General features: G+C 45.9%; 1 protein-coding gene across 3 annotated transcripts in view; it reads left to right on the forward strand.

Annotated features, from left to right (window-relative positions):
• Nucleotides 1-22,701, forward strand: part of MAP2K4 (mitogen-activated protein kinase kinase 4) — a 104,358-nt gene that overhangs the window by 58,155 nt on the left and 23,502 nt on the right. For all 3 annotated transcript variants that reach the window (XM_049813074.1, XM_049813075.1, XM_049813076.1), the window contains 2 exons: nucleotides 9,622-9,741; nucleotides 22,062-22,181. In XM_049813074.1, coding sequence (XP_049669031.1) covers nucleotides 9,622-9,741; nucleotides 22,062-22,181 — 240 coding nt within the window. The remainder of the gene's footprint in view (nucleotides 1-9,621; nucleotides 9,742-22,061; nucleotides 22,182-22,701) is intronic.

Below are 22,701 nucleotides of genomic sequence, written 5' to 3' on the forward strand. Positions count from 1 at the left end.
ATTTCCTACCTTATGCTACCCAAAACCTCACCTTAAAACCAGAAACAATATGCAGCCTTGTTTCCCAGCTGGGTGATACGGAGTAATCTTTGTCTTGCTGCAGCAGTGCTGCTTACTGGGCATCTTTGAGGAGCTGCTTGTCCATCAAGCTGGGTGAGGTGGGCAGCAGCTATTCTCTCTCCCTTTCTCTCCCTCTCATCCTTTTCTTTGCTTGCTGCTGCCTGATAGCTAATGACATCAATCTTTTATCTCTGTTGTTGATATCAACTGTCAGTGCTCCCATGGCTCCCATGAAAGAGTATAAGTGAGCCATGTAGGAGTCTGTGTTGCTCTCTTTCCCAACTCTCTCTGTCTTCTTTGGAATATTCCCTGAGCCGATCTGGAAATGTTCACTCCTGCTGGTCTCAGATGCCAGGTAGACATGTTTCAGCCCCAGCTCTAGCTGCTGTGAATATAATTCATACTTGTCTCTAGAGTGTTGGGTTACTGAAGTAACCACCATCCTTTCATTTTCTCCAGTAAATATTGACTTCCTCATAGCGGTGGGATCACTGGCCAGGTCTCTGAGTGGCTTGGATCACCACGCAGTGGTGTTTCAACCTGGTTTTGAATCCCTAAAGTTTTCAGTGGAGCTAGAGGAGGCTACCTGTAGCTAAAGGCTTGTTTTTCTTAGTTGTCTTTGGTGGAACTTTTAGATGGAGTTTGCAGATGATAGGTTGAAAACTGCAGATGTAGTGAAACGATGCCTGGGCACCCTCAGCTTCTCAAACCCAGGGCGTGTGACCCGGGTAACTATAGTTTTGCTGCTATAATTATGATAGCCATGGGTAAAAAAATACATACCTATAGCTGAGTGGCTTTGTTATCCGCAGCTCTGCAATGGGTAGGGCTGTGCTGAGCAGAGCGCTTTGTTGGGTTCGCTAACATCATCTAGAAGGATGGCACAGAAATTCTGTGGTCCCAGACTGTGTTTGTGGAAGGGGTGTTCAGCATTGTAGGATAGTCTTGTCAGCGTTGAGAGTCTGTGATGCAGGTACAGCTCCCATCTGGGAGGCAGAAGGCACCAATGCGTGTTCTTGAAGCACACAGTTGGAGATGACATTGCACAGCATGTTGACCTGGCTTTCCCAAGGGAAGAGAGGTGGTCTGAGCCTCATTGGGGTGCTGGGCTTGGGTGCTCACTTTTAAACAAGTAAAACCTGATAGGTTTACAGTGTCTAGACTTTGAAATGTCAATGTTGTGGGCTGGGATAGTGCCACCTTCTTTTCCCTGAATCCACTCTCCTGAGGCGGGCATGGCTAGGCCTGCAGGAGAAGGAAGGTTGGAGGGTCTGGGCAACCACATAATTTCAAAAATGTTAGTGGCAAGGGACTGTTCCGTTTGTCCCAGTGGGGATAAAACACGAAATTGAGCAAAGAAGACCTGTGGGTGGAACAGCCAAGGCAGCAGCAGCTGTTCCACAGCTTGGATGGTAGTTATTTGAGATGAGGTTTCAGGACAGGGCTGAGCTTGGGCTAGTGACTAGTTCATCCCAAACCATTCAGCCTTTTGTCAGATTGCTGTTGCTTTTGAGGCAGCTGAGGTTGTGCATTAATCTGCCTGCTCCTGTTCTATTTAAATCTGCCCTGTGGGCCATCCATGTTTGGGGCTGTCCACCTCCTGCTCCCTCTGTCTTCCCTCAAGCCTGTGGTGTCCTGACAGCTTGCAGAGTTATTGCTGTCTGAAGCCCCAGCTCCCCACCTGCATTCAGGAAAACCAGCTGCTCTCCATGGTCTCTCCTTGCTCTACAGACAGGGACTTAACTTGTTTTCTTCTCCTTCAGCATAATGCCCTTCTGTAAGAGAAGGTCGAGAAGGTTTAGAAGGGGGATTGTGATGTGAGAAGAAAATGTGTCAGTCTGGTGATTTGAGGTCTTGGCAATGATCTCAATGACATCTGCTTGCAACTCTGTGGTGTGTCACCAGCTGTGTGCAGGGCATCAGGAATGCTGCCCTGCAACTAGCTGGCTTGTGAAGCCAGTGTCTCTGGTTATTTGGTGGTACTGCTGTCCCTCTCCTGTGCTTCCCCAAGAGCAACACCAGCGCAGCAGGCAAATCATCCTTGGAAGGACATTCAGCAGTAGGAAATAGGTTTATGGAGGCCACAAGCCAAAAGTTGGCTGTTCTGTACTGATGAGTGAAACACAGAGATGGCTCCAGAAGCTGCTAATCAGGTGCAGAGAAAATTGGAACGGGGGCCTCCCCCAGCTGTTCCTCCATCCTTCTCCACCACTACCCAAATTTCCACTACCGCTGCTGCAAATTTCCAGCGCAGTCAGGTATCTTCCTACCTCAGTTCTGGAAGGGCCGAGTCCTGTTTGCAGCTACCATGACCCGGCTGCATCCCTTGTGGCTTGTCCGCCCCTTCTGCCATAGGCAGATTCAAATTCTCCTTGTTCCACAAGCGTGCAGTGTGAAAAGTTGCTCTTGCGCCCATCCTGGAGTCTTCCTCTGGCTGATGGCAGCTCCTGCTGTGTTGAGGTAGCCTGGTACCTCTGGGCAATTGTCCTGCTCACCTCTTGGCCTCTGCAGATGCAGCTGCCGGAGCATACCCTCAAATCCTGTTTCCAGCTCCTTTCTCTGGCTTTTTCCAGCCTGTCACGCCTTTGCACAAGGAACAGGCTTTGGTTCCTTGAAGCATGGTTTAACTTAGCCTTCCACTTTCTCCTCACTTGTTGCACGTGGCACCAGTGTCGGCATGGCACACGGGCTCCTGCTGTCCCCAAGGGCTCCCCGAGCACAGCCTTTTTGCTGTTTCCTGTCTATATTTCTTACCACTGCAGGAAGATAATTTGAGTGCTGAAATATCACTGAAATAACTTGAGATCTGCAGGTGGAGACACCATTTTCTTTCATTTTTTCCTTTTATGCATTTTGCCTCACCAGCCAACGTATGGATCCTGGCAGATGTAATCCTGGCACCTTTAACAAGGGTGTCTAGCTGCTCCCACAGGCAGGGCTGCCAGGCCCCTGGATGAGTCAGAAAGCTTTCATCTGTGCTCTAGCGTCAGCAGCAAAGGAGGAAAATGAGCCTTGTTGTGTCGCTGGCATGAAACCACTGCAGAAAAGCTTCAGCTGGCGGAGCATTGCTGGGAAGAGGCTCAGATGATGAGCTCTTGTCCCCAGTCCTGCTCCTCACTCTCCCTCAGCCTTTGTCATTCTGTACTTCTATGAATACCTATTCAAATAACAAAAAGACATTATGTGCCTCTTCAGGAACAGGCTGGAGGGGGTTGCAGGAGCAGGGACCTCACGTTTGTGAGGCTGCCAGCTGCAGCAGGTTGGTTTTGGAGGCAAACAGTTGCAGTTTTTGGTGTGATGCTTTTGCATCCCTTATCCGTTCTGCCATGGAGAGCCTCTTCCTACTGCCATCAGGAAGAGGGGAAGAGGATAAAGGAAAGAGGAATCCAACTCAGAGGATTTGTGTTCAAACCTTTCTCATTTTTGCCCCTCGAAAATGTTGCCTTATGTTTTCCAAATCTTAATAACAGACAATCCTCCTATTCATTAGGTCCCTTCCTCTCTCAGATAATCCTAGAGATGCAAAGTCCCTGTTTGCTCTGGGTCAGCTGGCATTGCGGTCTTCCCTCACTGGAAAAAAAGTATTCATTTTCTTGAGGATTTATTGGCATATAAGGTCAAGACTTTTCCAGGTGGGAAAGAGAACATCCTAATTTTGTCCAGTGCCAGCTCTGTCTCTGCAAACTCACAATTGCAAGGCCAGTTTGTACGTGAACGCCTCATGTCCTTGGCAGGTTTCTCTTCTGGGCTCTTTGTTTCCTTGAAGAAGTCCTTGCCCTGGCTGGCATTTGCCTGCAGCACCAGCACTCTGCAATACTGCCTGGTCTGGCTTCCAGTTCTACCCAGTGTCCTTTGACTTTGCTTCTGGTTACTTGTTTTCTCTTTAGTCTGTTTTTGCCCAGACTGTGGCAGTTATTAAGTGACTTGTGAATAATCTCCTGGGCTGCTTCGCTCCTTTGAGAACCCTGGTCCCCTCTCAGGGTCTGCTCCAATGCTGTCACTCCTGGGTTCATCCCAGAGACTTCACAGTATGTGTAGTTCTCCATCCTGCTTTTGTATTTGCCCTCTGACATCACCTCATGGTGCTGTCCCAGCTGCCTCAGGGGGCTGTGCATCTCGTTTCATGAGGGTACCACAAATTCAAGGAACAGGACTGTCTTTGGCACATTGGAGGAACTGTAGAGAAGTCCCATTTTATTTGGGTGAACTGGTTTTCTTGGGAAGCTCACCAGGCAGCTGGGGAGTTTCTTTCTGTCCTGAGGTTTCCCTCTGGCACTGGTGATAGTTCACACAAAAAAAAGTGCTTTAAAAGACCTTTGGCATACTTGGTTTTTCCGGACTGGTATAAAAATACATAAATTAAGAAAAGCCCAGACTGGAATGAAAGCTGGGGATTGTTCTCCCTGTTGGAGCAGGATACTGTTTTTTACCATGTAATACCTGGTGTGGGATTTATTAGCCAGGGTACTTAAAAAGGCCTCTCAGAAGCTAAGAAAGTTTCTTGTTTGAAGAGTTCACAAAATAAATAAGCGAGTATTTAAAATAGGCAACCTTCCATCTCTTAGGTGGTACCTGTGCGGGTCAGGAGCCTGAGCAGTGATGTCCTGAGCGTGCAGGTGGCTGGCAGGAGACCTCTGCCTCCTGCTCCTCTCCCCCTCAGCCCCCCTAGCCCCAGGGGGCCAGGCAGGTCCTTTCTGCCCTGCAGCAGGGAGCGCCTCCAATATTTGGGGTACAGTATTAGCAGCTTCTGCCAATTCCTTTCCAGCCAGTTCAACTAGCTGAAAAATACACCGTCAAGAGACAAGTAGAGCGTTTTGTGCTTTGGTTGACCTTCAAGCTTCCTGTCATGGCCCCATGGAAACATTTTGTACCTCTTTTTAATTGAATTCTTTTTCTGTCAGAAATAGTTACAGCTAGGCGAGTAAGCCACTGGGGAGAGGGCATTTTTGTCCACAATCCTTGTGCTTGGTTTTCGCCTACCCCAAAAGATGTAGTGATTTTCAGCCGTATGCCATAATTTTCTGTATCTTCCAATATCTATTGTATAAATAAGCCTAGCTGATTTAGTCCCACTCTGCGATATTGCCTAGTCTCATCTCCAGTTCCAGCCAATGTCTTCAGACATTGTTGCTGATTTCTTGTTTCCTCTTTAGTCTAGCAGTATTTTTGACCAGACTACAGGTTGTCTTCCACTTCTTCTGCTCCAAACTTGTCCTAAGAAAATCAGAAGCAATTTCAAGATCAAGTGGGTAAATGGAGAAGCTGGCCAAGGCACTGTCTCTTAACAGAGATATGCAAAATTCAGGAGGTCAAGCCTATGTCTATTAAAGATCCCTGTTCTTCCTGGAGAAGCCAGTAAGCTGTGGAACCATTTCTTTTTCAGAGCACAGTGCCTCTTTTGACTTGTAGTAGTCAGTGCTTACTCTTTCATCCATAGCTTTAAAACAGATGTTCATGTCTTTGGTTTTCACAGGTTTTCTCTGATGGCAGTCTCACAGCTGAAATAGGTTGCTAAGTATCAGATATCCCTGAGAGCAGAAATTTAACATTTATTTATACCTCCATAATCTCTTCATCCTTACCTGGATGCCTGATAGCCTATAAAAACCCGCCAAAATGACACATTAGTGTATTACGCTCAGCCAACGGGCAAGTTTCTCTGTCCTTCCAATTTCCCAAATGACTTCTGAAGAGAAGTCTTGGGGCTTTTTGCAAGCTAGCTTTATTGCAAATCATCATTTCCATTCTTCACACAATTAGGTACCCTCTCCCAAGTTGATTCCTTGTGGTTTATTGAGCAGAATTTTCTGTTTTGCTCATCTGTTTAGATAGCTGACTGAGAGTTGGGGAAACCAGTGCTCCAAGCCCTGCTGGTAGTACACTGGGAAAGGAGTGAATAAGTAAGGGCTAAAAGGAAATGGTGAGAGAGAGTGAGAACCTTATTGTAAGGAGGTGGACAGCTAGTTGTGATCAGTGGAAGACCTGACATACTTCTGTCAGCAGTAAATGTGTTTTGGATGGATAGATAAATATTCTCGTCCTCAGCAGTGAGTGTGCAAACCCCCTTTTTCCTGCTGGTTTGGTGTCCTCAGTCCCTGCCATCCCCTGGGAGTACCAGCCCTCCAGTGGCGCTGCGAAGCACTGCTGTGCTGTGCTTTCTGCTGAGGACACCTGTGAGCCTGGTATGCAGGACAACACTGTGTTGTCTTGCAACTCAAGGAGTTGGTTTTCAGTTTGGTGTTTATAGCTTTTTTTCTTTTTTTCTTTTCTTTCCTTGTCTTTTTTTAACTGGTCAGTACCCACTGCACCTGAATCTATTGGGGCTGTGGGATGTCTCTTCTGTTTTGGATCCAGTTTCTGGGATCTGTCTGCTTTTAGGTTTGAGTGTGGTCCAATCCACAGCATAGCTTATCCTTTTGCTGTTGATGCTGCCCAGGGCATAGCTTTCAGAGCTCTTGTTCCTGATATCAGAAGGCTTTGTCCTAACATGTGTTTGTATTAAAAGGGCTGGAACATTTTCTCCTGGAGGATTTGATGCAGTTTAAGTTTGAGGCCAACAAGGAACTGTTAAAAAAGAGGCTTTCCTTACACCTCTACTACAAAAAAATGCTTTTTCCATATGTGGTTTGTTTGGCCATGTCAGTGACTACATGCAGTAGAGAGACCAGGCTGAGAGGTGTTAAGACCTAAAGCTAAGTCAGACCTGTCCATCCCTGTCTTAAATGGTGTCTTCAGGCTGTTGCCTCACCTTGTGTCTTCCTTCCCTGCTATCTCCCATGTTCCTGGGGCAGTCTGTCTGTGGTAGCTGCTTGTCTTGCAGTCTGCCTTGGAGCTAGATAGCAGATGGTCATTATGGCTCGTGTACTATTTGGGTAGTGGCTGCTGTTGACTTCAGTTACCTTTTGCTGTTTCTTCCTTGTGTTGCTGGTGAACACTCGTTCCTTAGCTGGTAAATGGAGACCGCTGGCCTGCAACAGACTCCCTGGTGCACTCCAGCTAGACAAAGCCACCTTTTCCAGCCTGGGCTGACCCCAGCTCAGTGCTATGCTGCATGCTGCTCCTGATAGTTTTCCTCCGCTCTTGAATTTGCCAATCTCCAGTCTTTAGTAGTCTTGTATGAGACCTACCAGTCTTGCATCATGTCATTACCTTCAGTCCCTGAAGCAGTGTTTGTTGGTGATTCCATGCTGGCTTCTCAAGGTGTCCTTTGGCTCCTGTGTCTGCCTGGATGCTCTGCCCTATAGCTGACCCACTGTCTGTCCTCTGGGTCTTCTGCCTGCCCTTTCTCTTTCTCCCTGGGGAGACTGTGTTTGGGAAAAGGAGGAATCTTTGGGTTCAGTAGTGTTCTGGGGTGCTGTTAAAATTGTCTCCTCCATACAACACATTTCACATGCTTTCTAGAGTTGGAGAAGTAACAGCAGATGAGGAAATGTCAGAGGTGAGAGGAAATGCTCTCAGGGGAAGTTATGGAGTTTGAGGAGCACACTGTGGGGATGATTGCGACAGGATTGTGCAGATGCAAGGGGAATGCAGAATGGGGGCTGGGGAGACTCCCAGATGACCAGGAAAGAGGCTTTTTGGAGACACATACAGAGTTGGCACAGAAGGGAGATATGAGTTACAATATGGAGAAAAGCGCCTTTTGGTATTGCTCCTCACCAGAGGTGAACTTTTCAGAGCTGTGGGTAGCATCTCAGTGAGAGACTAAACTATTCCTCATAAGTCCCACCATGGTGGCTTTGGCGTCCATCATCTTTTATCGAGGTCAGAGCAATGGCATTATCATTTCACACAGTGCTGATGGTGTGCCACCTAGAAAAAGACATTCAATCTGCTCAGCCTTTGATATCTCAGCAGGGGGTTGCAGTGATTATATGGTGTAGACGCAAGACAAAGAGATAAACAAACCCATCAGGCTTCCTTCAGTGATGTGTCTGAACTTCTGTGAAACAAACTTGAACCAGTGACCTAGAGGTGAAGCATTTTAGTTTCATTACTAGTCCATTGAGCAATCTTATTGCTCTGTTGTGACTACAAAATCCCACCCGCTCAGTGGCACTGCAGGGCATGGATGTTACAGATTGTGGGTGTGCTGGGCAAATCTCTTGCCAGTTTTCCCAAGTACTCTAGAATTCACTGGTGGGGAAAGGGCAGTATGAACGTGACAATTACTGGTCTAGGCCAAACTAGAGCTACTAGAACATTAAGAACAAGTGGTGAAATACCAAAATATCAGGATACACCAAAGGTAAGGAAAATTATAGTGTCGATACTGTCCTCATTTTGTGTGGGTCATCACAAAATAGTCTTAAGGTACATTATCATCCACTGTTTCTCAAATGGTGCTATATGAATGGCCAATCTTGAAAGTACTTTCATATACGTAGTCTTGTGCTTGCTAATGTGTGTGGTCTTGATGCCACCAGCAGTTGCTCACAGGGCAGTATTGTCGGTGAGAGTGGGTGATGGTGTCTTGCAGATTTTTCCCACAACCTTGAATAATTTTTCTTTTCTTGGATAGCCAAGTAGTTTCTCTCCTCAAGGAGGGTCCAGGCTACCTCTGTTGCTTTGGACTTCTTGCCAAATTTTTTTCTTGTTTTTTTTGTTTTTTTTTTTTTTTTAAAAAAAAGATTTTTTCAACACGAGTCACACCTTCAGGATCACAATTTCCTCACCTGTGATTCAGGGAGTGCATTAATTAGTGCAGGATGTTAAATATGTCTGTAAAATCACATGAAAAACTAGGGATGGTCTTCTCCATCCTTCATTTAGCAAGGTTCATGTTTGAACACGTACAGTTTTCTGTTTTCAAACTTGCATTGTTGTTTTAAGCCCAAATAAGACTTTCCTTTATATATAGTGTATATATAAAGTATAGTGTGTATACATATATATCTTTATATACATGTAGCATATATATTTTATACATATATTTAAAGTATCTTTTATATAGTGTTAATGTTCCCTAGGCTAGTACTAGGTAAAGAATTGTTAGTTTTATGAGAAGAGCTCACGGGACTATTGCCCACCATTAGCATTACCAGAGCAATGTGTTCCCTCGGTTATGTGATGGTCCCTTTTCACCGTGCCAGCCATGGCAGAGACATGGTGGAAGGAGCCTTTTTGTCTTCTGTGCTTGTCTTAGAAATTTTAAACATAATGTTCCTTGGTTAAATTTCAAAACAGTCTTCGAGCCCTGTCCAACATGGCTAAGAACTGTGTGGGAATTTGTTTGGAAATGAAAGCCTGAATGTGTTGTTTTGCTGTAGTTTTCAATGAAATCTCTGCTTTTTAATTTCATTCTGACATTTCATCTGAGAGTGTTGATGCTCATGAGAGGACTGGGGATTTTAGAGTCTGAATTAAATGGTTTTAGGGGTTTTCAGTTATATTTCTTATTTGAGAACACAGCTTAATTCTCTAGAGTGTGTTTGAGCATGCCTTGGGGATTGCCTGGTCAGCCATGGGTTTGGGGTCCCTGGCATGCTTCTCCAGAAGCGGGTCTGAGGATACAGTAATGGCATGTAAGTGATAAAGTCTCTGCCACTCTTCCTCTTTCAGAGAATTCGGTCGACAGTGGATGAAAAAGAACAGAAGCAGCTTCTGATGGACCTTGATGTAGTAATGCGAAGCAGTGACTGCCCGTATATTGTTCAGTTTTATGGCGCACTCTTCAGAGAGGTGGGCACTCCAAACTTGCTTCATTCATAGCAGAGTTTGGTTTTTACCTTCTTTTTTTCTTTGCAGTTTCCAACTTGCATAAAGAGGGGAATGTTATTTATGTTAGGTTTCTTAGCTCTCCACTTCTAATCAAGGGTATTTAACCAGGAGACCCAGCCATCTGGGTCTTACTGAGCACATACATGCTATTCCCATGCATTGTTATGTCTCTCTGCATATTTCAGTCTCTCCTTCTTTCCTGCTTTTCTTCTCTCTTGATGAGCTCCAGGCCTGTGGCTCCCCCACACAGAGTGTGTGCTGCTGGGTTCAGCGCAGCTCTGCGGCACAGCACTTGGACACAAATGTGGTTTATATCAGCGCTTGTGAGATGCAACCATGTGGAGGACCTGTATCCCTGTAATGAAGGTGATTGCTGTGATAGTAGTCACAGCTCCCCATAAGGTTATCTGATGTATGTATGTATGTATGTACATACCCAGGCTGTGTCAGAGACTCCCAATTGACATGCATCTGCCTTGAAGTGGTTTATACCTGCAGATACATAAGAAAACAAGGGCAACCATGGTGGGTCAGACCAAAACTCCTAGCAGGATGTTCTGTCTCTGGCAGTGGTCCACAGGATCTGCTTGCAGAAGCACGTATGATACTTTGCCATAGTCTTCAGTTGTATGTAGCTCTCTTCTGAGCTAGATGTGCTGTCTTTGTGCTCAGTGACTCTTACTGGATTTCTTTTCCATGAAAGTGTTCAGTTTGCCCTTGAATACATGTACATTTTTTGCATCCATGGTGCTCCCTGAGAGGCACTTCCCTTGGTTGTCTGCCCCTTGTTTGAAGGCCCATCACCTTGATTCATCCTGAATTTTCATCCTGCTGTTTTGAGTGGTGCCCCTAGTGCTTCCCCTAGTTTTTTTATTTGAAGAGGTGGTAAACAGTTGATATTTAGCCATCCTGTCCAGGCCACTGAGGATTTTATGGACAGTTCCCATATTCCTCCTCTGTCATATCTTACCCAACCTGATAAGTGCTAGCCTGTGTCGGACACGGAACCCCTTCCAGACCTTTGATCATCTTTCTTGCTGTTCTCTGCATCTTTTCTATTTCTGCTCTGTCCTTTTGGGACAGAGACCAAAATTGCATGACTGTTCTTGAAAGGAGAAACATCTGCAATAGCTAGTCTAGGGGCTGTAATTTTGCTTGGCCCTTTCATGTACCTAGATAGTGTGTTCTGTGGAGTGGGTTTATTCAGTGTGATACTTTGATGAGTACTTCCAACTGAAGAACAGATTAGATCATTGAAAGCTATGTCAGATGACCACCATTAATCCCGACATACTATAGCTGTTCATGGCCAGGAATATGATGTTAAACATTGCATGTTTGTAACTGTTTTAGCATATACTTATTGTAATTTAAGGTAGATATTACACTGCAGGGCCACAGAAGGTATCCTTCTATCTCCTTGTGCTTTGCTCAAGCACTCCCATTGCTATCTAGCTTCGGATGACCAGTAAAAACCGTTGGGAAGCTGGCCTTCTCCATGCAGCCCGGACAGTCTTATGCCATGGTTGGAGGCCAGTCATTAGGCTGAGCTGAGTCTGTTCAGTACAGGCACAAGGAGAGGATCATAGCATTGGTGAGCAGTACTGAATTGCAAGCGTTTGGTCCATTTGCAAGAACAAGAGTTTTGGAGAAGATGAATGTCAAAACCTGACTACTGCATCCCCTTCCTCCAGAGAGCAGCAGCTCCTGCAGCTGTCCTGCAGGTATGGATTATTCCTCTTCCTGTAATTGCTCTGGTGTTGAAGCTGGCACAGTATAGGGGGATAGACATTTAGCCTTGCCTGTTTTCCACTACTTCAGCACAAATCCAGTACATTACTCAAGGGAAGAAGGAAAATAGAGACCTACTGGCCACTGGTCATCTTTGCATGTTATCAGGCATAGCAGCCTGTGCAGAGTCTTGCGGGGTTTACCAGGGAACTGTTAGAGAAAGAAGGTCAATGTTGTAGTTAAAACCCAAAACTGGGACTGAATATTCAATTCCTGCTTCTTAGAGAGCCTGCCTCTGTAATTTTGCCAGGTCACTCCTCTGGCTTTAACTCTCAATCTTTAAAATAAGGATAATAATCCTTCCTTTTCCCATGTTATGCTTTTTCTTATCTGTTTAAACACAAAGCCATTTCGGGCCAGGAGGCATTGTCCATGTTCACACAGTACAAGCTCCTGCCAAGCGTGGAGCCTCAGCCTTGGCTGAAAATTTCCAGCTTTGCTGAAATACAGATGATAGGGCTGTCAGCTGGTGTGAAGAAAAGTCTCTGGGCAAGACAGTATCTTGCCAGATGGTGATAAGCAACATGTTCAGAGCTGTGCAAGCCTGTCACCTCTGTGCAGCTCTAGGCACATCCCAGGATAGAAGTATAAATACATAAATAATATTAAAACCTACCTTGATCAGAACCCAAATATCAGCCTGGCTTCTGCTGCACCCTTTGTCTTGCCCAAAAATCCTGTCAGTCTGTAGCCAGGCAGGGCACCTTACGTGCTCCGTCTGGCAAAGATTTCAGTAAGGTCACTCTGGGTTATATCATGTTGGTCTCTGGAATCCCTTTTTACCCCCACCCTCAGCATCAGTGGTATTTATTTTTGAGATGAAAGCAACATCCCCTCTCCTCGGTCCCATGCTGCCAACGTGATGGTCCAAGTCACGTACCTCAAAGGTACACAGGGTGTGAGCTGGTATGCTTGGATAAGGTTTTCTGTCTTGTCATATTAATTACATGTTCTAATATTTATTACATCTTTTAAAGCTAGGAAACTATGACAGCAGAGAAGCACAGAAAGGGAAAAAAAGAATTTCCCCAGTATGTTTGGACCTGTCTCACCCCCGCACTCTGCTTAGCAGATCTGTTCCCAAATAACTGTGAACGATCCAGGTCACTGCTGCACCATCCCCTGGAGTATAAGAGCTCATGGGACATTGCTAAAGACTGAACCTCTCTCAGGAAGTCCTACAGCAAAGCATGTATAAACAAAGCTGTTTGTTCCAGCAATTCAAGGTGAAAAGTAAGGAAGTAAGTTCCAAAAGGCAGATCCTCTTGGGACCGCCTGCTTTGAGCCAGGATTCAGATTTTCCAGGGATGGATGGAGCTACAGATGGGAAGTGGTCTTCTGCCTGCTCCTAAAAGGTGAAAGACTTCAATTTGAGCCTCTTTAGAGGAGCTTAAATGCTTAGTGGAGGAGCTTAAATGTTGAGTAGGTGGCTCTCACAATCAGACGATTGGCAAGAAGATTATAAACAGCTTCAGGAACAGCAGCAGGGCAGCTGGGCTGTTTTGAAAGGCAGGTAACCTCTCCAGAAGAGTGAGCTGTTGATGCAGAGAAGCAGAGCTAAGCTCTTGCATGCTGACAGTTTGGGGCATGGGAGTACTAAACCAAACTGGGCAAAACTGTTCAAGGTTTTATTTTGCAGACAGACAAGTATCCCAGCTTGCAGTCAGAAAAGTAACTGTAAACAGGCAAGTTACTGTGGCAGCCTCTAAGACTACGAAAAGTTGGATTTGGAAAGGCAAAAAATACTACAGAAATATTTCTCCCTAGTGTATTCTGTCTCACTTGTTCAGCAAGCATTTTCTGATAGGGAAAGTATTCTCTGAGAACTGGTCTTGCTTGTCCCTCAGCAGGCAGCATCTTAACACTTATCGTTTGCTTCTTGTTCTTCAGTCATATGGGACATCCTTCTGTTATTGTGTATGTCTGTGTATATAATGTAACGTGTAACAATGAAAAAACTACAAGTTGATTGCTGGCTACAGGACTTAGCTTGAGTTTATTGGCACCCATTAGATGAGATTAAATTGCCTGTTTAATGAAACAGGAACAAAGCTGAAAAAGCAGAAGACAGCTTTTCAGCCTTTGCATGGAGCCAGGGGCTTCATTGCACTGATGCCAAATAGTGCACGTGATGGAGTCAGGTCCTCCATGCGACAGCGCTCTGCTCACTTCTGCTCTCCTTGATGAAGCTGTGACCTTCATGTCAGCATGTTGCACTTCCCCATGATGTTACAGCATCCTTCATTCTTCTAGTGCAGCTGTTGAGGGGACTGCTCTGTTACTTGGCTCTCTAATGATCCTCAGGAGAAAAAAGTCAACCTTTTTTCTTTCAATAATGGAAAGAATCCATGTGCACTGATGTTGTAATATGTGGCAGTTGAAATGGTTTTCATGTCCATAGCCTGACTTCTCAACAGAAGAGAGAAGAAAGTTGCATCTAGTAGAGGCTGCAGAATGAAGAGAATCAGAAAGAGAAAGGCCTGGAGGAAAGTGCAGAAGGGGTAGTTATACCACTGGCTATATTCATGGTTACACGGGCTATAGAAGGGATTCAGTGGCTGATGAATTATAAAATCATCAAGTCACAGAATGGTTTGGGTTGGAAGGCAGCTTTGAAGATCATCAAGTCCACCCCCACTGCCATGGGCAGGGACATCTTTCGCTAGATTAGATTGTCCAAAGCCCTATCCAGCCTGACCTTGAACACTTCTAGAGATGGGGCATCCGCAACTTCTCCGAGCAACGTGTTCCAGTGTCTCACCACCCTCATTGTAAAATATGTCTTTTTTTATGTCCGAGCTAAATCTAACCTCTTTCTGTTTAAAGCCATTGCCCCTTGTCCTGTCACTACAGGCTCTGGTAAAAAGTTTGTTCCCTTCTTTCTTGTAAGCCCCCTTTAAGCAGTGAAAAGCTGCAATAAGGTCTCCCTGGAGCCTTCTCTTCAGGCTGAACAACCCCAGCTCTCAGCCTGTGTTCATGGCTGGTGCTCCAGCCCTCTGATCATTTTTGTGGCCCTCTCTGGACTTGCTCTAACAGGTCCATGTCCTTCTTGTGCTGGAGACCTCAGAGCTGGATGCAGTACTCCAGGTGTGGTCTCACCAGAGCAGAGTGGAAGGGGAGATTTACCTCCCTTGACCTGCTGGCCACGCTTCTTTTTATGCAGCCCGGGATACGGTTGGCTTTCTGGGCTGCAAGCGCACATTTCCAGCTAATGTCCAATTTTTCATCCACCAGTATCCCCAAGTCCTCCTCCTCAGGGCTACTCTCAATCCCTTCATCCCTTTGTCCTTATTTATACTAGTGAGTGCCCCGATCCAGGTGCAGGATCTTGCACTTGGCCTTGTTGAACTTTTTGAGGTTCTCACTGGCCCCATGAAGCCATGTGGTTTCTCCATACTGCACCAGTGAGAGCCCTGACTCCTGTAAATGCACACAGAGCTTTCCATGTCATTCATCAGAGATGCTGTGTTGAAGAGGATCTGGTTATGCATGTCCATTTGTTACGTCTCAGAGCAGTACTTGCTAGGTGGGGGAGAAAAAAAGATGATTTCTAGGGTTTCTGCAAAGGTTTCACTTGAGTCGCTTTCTTCTAGTGAGAAGAGAGGAGTGTTGGGCTGAGCCATAGGACTGCACTGGGCAACCGTGTGACTTTGCCCCCAAGTGTTGCTGTTTAGAGAGTTTTTTAGGTCTGAGGGGGAAAAAAAAATCACCTTTTCTTGCATGTCTGCTGGAAGCTTTACAGCTAATCTAGTTTGAGACAGTGCCTGTAAGGCTGGGAATGTTTGGTTCATTATCATGACCACACTAATTGCTCTTTCAAAGTAACTGTTCCTGTTACTTTCCTTCTCAAGAGGGGGAGAGGAAAAAAGCCTTGTCTGGCTTAGGATCTCAGCAGTGACTCCTACACAGTGTGAGTGTAGCTGAGCCAAGTTTAAACCAACAAGGTCAATAGTTGATAAAATTATTCAATGAAAAATTCATTGCAAGTTGCAAAACATGCCCGGGAAGCCAGGTATATTAGTCCTTGGGGAGCTTCTGCTGGTAGGAGAGAAGAGCCTAGTATGGATGTGTCAGTAGCACAGTGCTGACATTGGTGTGATTGTGGACGTATCCTTGCTCAGTTGATACAAGGTGTTTGCTTTCTTTGCTATTGATGCACAACATCCTATTTCTATGGAAATCTTTGGCTGTGTTGAAGTTACTCAAGGCACCTGTCCCCATGATCAGTCACCAGTCCTTAGGAAGAGTGTCCTCTGGGTCACATGAGGATATGTGAGGGCGATGACATTCTTCATTCTCTCTCACTAGTGTAGATGCAACTTGCATCAAAACTTGGCCACTGCCTGTAGTGTGGTAATGTGATAAGCTTTCAGTATCACAGAATGACGGCTGTTGGAAGGAACCTCTGGAGGTCACCTTGCCCAACTCCTGTGCTCAGGCAGGGCCACCTAGGGCCACTTGCCCAGTACCATGTCCAAATAGCTTTTGAATATCTCCAGGGATGGAGACTCCACAGCCTACCTGGGCAACCTGTGTCAGGGCTCAGTCACCCTCGCAGTAAAAAGTGTTTCCTGATGTTCAGAGGGAACCTTCTGTGTTTCAGTTTGTGCCCATTGCCTCTGGTCCTATCACTTGACGCCACTTAAAAGAGCCTGGCTCCATCCTCTTTGCACTCTCCCTTCAGGTATTTATTTACATGGATGAGATCCCACTGAGCCTTCTCTTCTCCAGGCTCCCTCAGTTCCAGCTCTCTCAGCCTTTCCTCATGGGAGGATGCTCCAGTCCCTCAGTCATCTTAGTGGCCCTTTACTGGACTCTCTCCAGTATAACCATGTCTCTCTTGTACTGGGGAACCCAGCACTGGACACAACACTCCAGGTGTGGCCTTACTAGTGCCGAGTCAAGGGGATGGATCACCTCCCTCGATCTGCTGGCAGTGCTTTGCCTAATGCAGCCCAGGGTACTCTTAGCCTACTTTGCAGCAAGGGCATATTGTTGGCTCATGTTCAGCTTGTCCACCAGGACTCCCAGGTCCTTTTCAGTCAAGCTGCATTCCAGCTGGGTGGCATCTTTTTGACATGCTTGATTGTTGACTGGGAACTCGGGACTCTGCATTGAGAAGCTGAAGCATTCCAGTTGCTGGTTAAGGAGTTTTTGTGTATGTCCTAGAGATGGGCAGCAATATTTTGAATGAAACGTGCAGGGTGTTCCTGGACATGTTTTTGAATGCCTACAAGATGTGCATTAACATCTGGTAATTTAATCGTAGAATAATAGAATGGTTTGGGTTGGAAGGGACCTTGAAGATCACTTAGTTCCAACCCCTCTGCCATGAGCAGGGACACCTTCCACTAGACCAGGTTGCTCAAAGACCCATCCAACCTGGCCTTCAACACTTCGGGGATGGGGCATCCACAATATGTCTGGGCAGCCTGTTCCAGTGTCTCACCAGCCTCACAGTGAACTTCATGCTTACATCTAACCTAAATCTACCCTCTTTCAGTTTAAAGCCATTACCCCTTGTCCTATCACTACACGCCCTTGTAAAAAGTCCCTCTCCAGCTTTCTTGTAGGCCCCCTTTACGTACTGAAAGGCTGCTGTAAGGTCTCCCCAGAGCCTTCTCTTATCCAGGCTGAACAACCCCAACTCTCTCCACCTGTCCTCATAGGAGACGTGCTCCACCCCCCTGATCATCTTCATGGCCCTCCTCTGGACTTAATCCAACAGGTCTATGTCCTTCTTGTGTTGAGGGCCCCAGAGCTGAACGTACTACTCCAGGTAGGATCCCACAAGAGCAGAGTAGAGCGGGAGAATCACCTCCCTCGACCTGCTGATCATGCTTCTTTTGATGCAGCCCAGGATGCGGTTGGCTTTCTGGGCTGCAAACGTACATTGCCAGGTCATGTTGAGCTTCTCGTCAGCCAACACCCCCAACTCCTTCTCCTCAGGGCTGCTCTCAATCCACTCATGACCAGCCTGTATTTGTGATTGGGATTGCCCCGACCCATGTGCAGGAGGACCTTGCAGTTGGCCTTGCTGACTTTCATGAGGTTCACACGGGCCCACCTCTCAAGCCTGTCAAAGTCCCTCTGGATGGCATCCCTTCCCTCCAGCATCTCAACCACTCCACACAGCTTGGTGTCATCAGCAAACTTGCAGAGCGTGCACTCAATCCCACTGTCCATGTCACTGACAAAGATGTTAAAACAGCACTGGTCCCAATACTGACCCCTGAGGAACGCCACTCATCACTGGTCTCCATTTAGGCATCGAGCCATTGACCACAACTCTTTGAGTGGGATTATCCAGCCAATTCCTTATCCACTGTGTGGTCCATCCATCAAATCCATGTCTTTCCAATTTAGAGACAAGGGTGTTGTGTGGGACAGGGTCAAATGCTTTTCACCAGTCCAGGTAGATGACATCAGTTGCTCTTCCCTTATCCAATAACGCTGTAACCTTAGAAGGCCACCAGATTTGTCAGGCATGATTTGCCCTTAGTGAAGCTGTGTTGGCTGTCACCAGTCACCTCCTTGTTTTCCATATGCCTTAGCATAGTTTCCAGGAGGAAAAGATCACTCCATGATCTTGCCAGGCACAGAGGTGAGACTGATTGGCTTGTAGTTCCCTGGGTCTTCCTCTTTTACCTTTTTTAAAATGGAGGTTATGTTTCCCCTTTTCCAGTCAGTGGGAAGTACCCCAGACTGACATGATTTCTCAGATATGATGGATGGTGGCTCAGCCACTTCATCCACCAGTTCCCTCAGGACCTGCAGATATATTTCATCAGGTCCCACGGACTTGTGCACCTTCAGGTTCCTTAGATGGTCTTGAACCTGATCTTCTCCTACTGTGGGTGGTTCTTCGTTCTCCCAATACCTGCCTTTGCTTTCTGCGACTTGGGTCGTGTGGCTGGAGCACTTGCCAGTGAAGACTGAGGTAAAAAAGTCGTTGAGTACCTCAGCCTTTCCCAGGTCCCGGGTAACCAGGTCTCCAATTTCCTTCTGAAGAGGGCCTGAATTTTCCCTAGTCTTCCTTTTATCACCAACATATCTATAGAAGCTTTTCTTGTTGTCCTTGACATCCCTGGCCAGATTTAAATCTATCAGGGCTTTAGTTTTCCTAACCTGATCCTTGGCTGCTCAGACAATTTCTCTGTATTCCTGGCAGGCTACCTGTCTTTGCTTCTACCCTCTATAGGCTTCCTTTTTGACTTCCTTTTGACTTCAGGGGAAGTGTCTTCCTTCTGCTGGTCCTTGCAATTGCAAGCTTCAATTCTTCTGCATTATTGGCCCCCTCTCCATTTTGTGTGTGCTGGTAGGGGAGTTTTTGGCTGTTTGGCCATGCTGTCTGTCTCTGCCGCAGGAGAAAGGTCTAGGCACTTCCTGCAGTCTGAGGTCTGCACTGCAGCCTCTCCCTTCAGCAGCTCCATCTGGGTGGAGGCATCAGCCACCGCTGGGGTAGATGGTGCAGACCCCCCAACCAGAGCTTCAGCCTTTGCTCTCAGATGAGCGGCCACCATTCTGCATTGAGGGTCTGGTAGGATGAGTGCCCTTGACCTGTGCAGTTGGTCCCAGAACAGTGCCTGATTGCTGGGTTATGTGTACTTCAAGTCTCTCCTCAGCCAGTGGAATGTTGCTCCTTCTTCCAGGAGACCAAGTAAACCAGGTCTTTCCTTTGGTTCTTTTGATCCTGTACAGTTTTTTTATGCTTAAATTAACATTGGATAACAATTTATTGTACTTGTTCGAGTTTTCAGTAACACAGGCATCCCAGCGCTGCAGATGCACAAAGTATATTGTGAAGCTTTTGTTACGATAATGGCTCTAATAAGGTTGCATGTTGTTTCACTTTGATTTGCTTTTGCTGTACATCACTGGCCATTGTAACCTGTGCAACTGAAGACACTCACAATATTGGTGTGATTGGACATAAATACAAGGCTTCAGGTGGTCGGTAATATTCTGGCATTCTTGAAAAATCCAATCCCCTGCAGTCTAAATACAGTAACACAGGAATATAGCTCAGTACCAATTTATATATAAAGCTGGTCAAAACAGAAGCAGTGTTTTGAATGATCCTGCAGCCAGTAGCGTAAGTCCATGTTTGCTTTCAGTACAGTTAGCTTGTAAGGGTCTGGTGTGGTTCCAGTTTCACCTCATGTATGCACATCACTAGCACTGGATCTACGTTGCTTTCTCTGAGGCACCCTTGATAATATGGAAGTACCTCAACTGCACTTTGCATTTGTTGGCAGTGCTGAAAAGGAAAATTTTCTGCATGTGTTGCCTAATTTCATTTCTGCAGTTTAAATCTGAACAGGTCCTCAGCCATATTCATCCATAGCCAATCTTTTGTTCTCCAGCAGCCTGAGGTCACCTTTCTCCATGTCCTCTGAAACACCAGTCATGTCCTCTTCCTGCTGCACTGCACTTGTCTCTTTCACCATGGTGCCTCTGCTTCTGTGTCTGGCACAGCACCTTCTTGATCAGTCTCTTCTGCTTTGTTTTGGGTGAAATGCACGTTTTCTGGGCTCAGGCTTGTAGCAGCCATTTCTCTTGGGTGGATGACATTAGCTCCCGCTCTACCTTGTACTGATGTAAAGCCTGGTGCCAAATGAGCAGTGTAAAATGGGGCTGCCCATGGCGCTGAACCCACAGTCGTCTTCTCCAGCCAGCCCACTAGTGGCTAAGCCCTTCCTAGGAAAGCAGATCCCCTCTTCTCAGAAGGGAGAAGCTCTCCACTTGGAGGCAGCATCCCTCCTTTGGAAGGAGGTGGTGGTGGATTCACTGTCAGTGAAGCAGCAGCATCTGTACTGCTGGTGGCATGTGGAATGCTTCCGGGCAGTTTGCTGCCTGTATTGCTGAAAACAGCCTTGCATGTGTGTGAGCGGCCCAAGACCAAGTGAGGTGGCACCTCTCCCTCTGCTTATACCAGCATGCAGTATTTGACACCACCTTTGCTGGGCACTTCTGTTCCTGCTAAACCAAGGATTTGAACTGGAGGCATCTTGGTGGATGCAGTTCTTTGGCTTGCATTTCTCAGGAAGTCATTCTGAGTGGCAGAAAAGCCCTTTTGGGCTTTAAAACCTGTGGCTCTACAAGCTTTTCCATCAGCTAAATACAACTTGAGAATGACCTCTGATTCTTATGAGCACTGGGGGATTGCTTCAAACAGAAGTGACTTGGGTGTGCAGGATGGGAGCATGGGGCTTTGACACACCTCCAGCATGTCCATACCCTAGGTTTTGTTTCTAATTTCTTTTCCATGTATTAACATAGAATTTGCTTGGTTTGTGTTTTGTCTCGTCAGGAAGAATCTACCTTCTGTAGGATAATTACTTGGGGAAGTTTCTCCTGTATTTGTTGCTTCTATATATTACAGGAGTGTGCAGCTTAGTCATAACTAGACAAGTATCCCGTGCTTTGAAACACCCAGGCACCCCAGGGTAGCACTACCTGCACAAGCTGCTGCTCCTTACACAAGTGTTTTAAGTGGTATTTAGCCAGGATGAGACAACCAGGCTAATCTACTCTGCTCTGCATGTAGTTTTTGATAGCTAACGCAGTTTTAACACTCATTGTGAAACAGCTTGTAGAAGATGGGTATGAGTATGTTATTTCTGGTGAGGACAGGTCTAGTTCTACAGTGTTTTAGTATTTCTAGCCATGAAGAGTTGCCTGAAGTGCATTAGAGTCTACAGAAATAGCTCACACAAAGCCTTCTGTCATCCTCAACTGGAGCTAAAATGTTTGAAAAAATTTAAATAACTAAGATCAATCCATGGCTAAGCTGCCCATCACCATATGGTAGATATATACTAAAACAAAAGATGAAGTCCTTTTATATTGTGGGGATCCATTTCTCATCCTCAGCGAATCCATTGTGAGCAGGTCAATTAACAGATCTCAGGAGAGTTTGATAAAAAGACATGTTATTCTCCTATGGTAGTTAAGCTTAGCTTGGTTTGACACAGGTACTAGTATGTTTTACAATTTTCTGAGTTTAAATTGTTTAACTGTAAAGTGCAGATCAACAAAAAAACCCCCACATATTTGGGTTTATTTTCATTTTCTCTTGCTTAGATGATATCTCTGAATGTTGTGTGAAACTGTCCTCTGCAGGGTAATCATAAACGGAAGGGATTTTTTTTTTTTAGTCTTACTGTGTATGCTGGTGTTTCACTGTGCCTGCAGCTTTCTGGAGAGCCAAACTTTTTGAGACTTGGATTCCTCTAGGTTCAGGCGTCTAAAATGTAATATTAGGTCTGTGCTGGTCACCTAGATGCCTCTGCTGGTGGAGTCAGGGAGAGGTGCATATAGGGGCAAGTCTTCCATTGTTAAATTAATCAAGATGAATTCCACCCTTCCTGTCAAATGCATGTTGCTGCTAATGTATTTTGTTGGATTCAAGGGTTCTCTTTATGCTCTCTGGATTCTTGTTTCTCATTTTTATCTTGACAGTAACACAGATTCTTTTCTCTTTCCAGGGTGACTGTTGGATCTGTATGGAGCTCATGTCTACCTCGTTTGATAAGTTTTACAAATATGTATATAGTGTATTAGATGATGTTATTCCAGAAGAAATCCTAGGCAAAATCACTTTAGCTGTGAGTATTTTGTTAAACCTTTTTGTGTATGTTTTTGAAGCTAACGTGAAAAATTCAGATCTCTTTCACTCACATGTGAGAAAGCTGGTTGATCTGCATGCCGCAGAGCTGCTGCTGTTGTATTGCACCACGCTTTTAACGATCCTTGAGTATACTCTGAATTTTCCACAGTGTATTTCATGACAGAAAACCAGGTCCTGGGGTCTGTAATCAGTTCATAAAGAGACCCCAGGACCAGCTTCCTGCTCTGTCTGCTTAAACATGGGCACCGACAGCATAGGCACCAGCCCCCTCCTCAGGGATTGCTTCATGTGCACTGGTGGTGGCATCAGTGGAAGCTGGACACAGGTCATCTCATCCCAAGGAAGGTGCCTAAAATAGACGAGCTGTGTCCCCTTCCCTTGTTTGTAAAGGGAACAAGGGATTGGGCATTTATAGCCAGGACATCTGAACCCCACCAAACTGTTTGAGAGTAAGGGTCTGGTCTCAGTGAATTGCCTACCCTCTCTCTCAAGTCACT

Source organism: Accipiter gentilis, chromosome 10, assembly GCF_929443795.1.
Source record: "Accipiter gentilis chromosome 10, bAccGen1.1, whole genome shotgun sequence".
Taxonomy (NCBI): Eukaryota; Metazoa; Chordata; class Aves; order Accipitriformes; family Accipitridae; genus Astur; species Astur gentilis.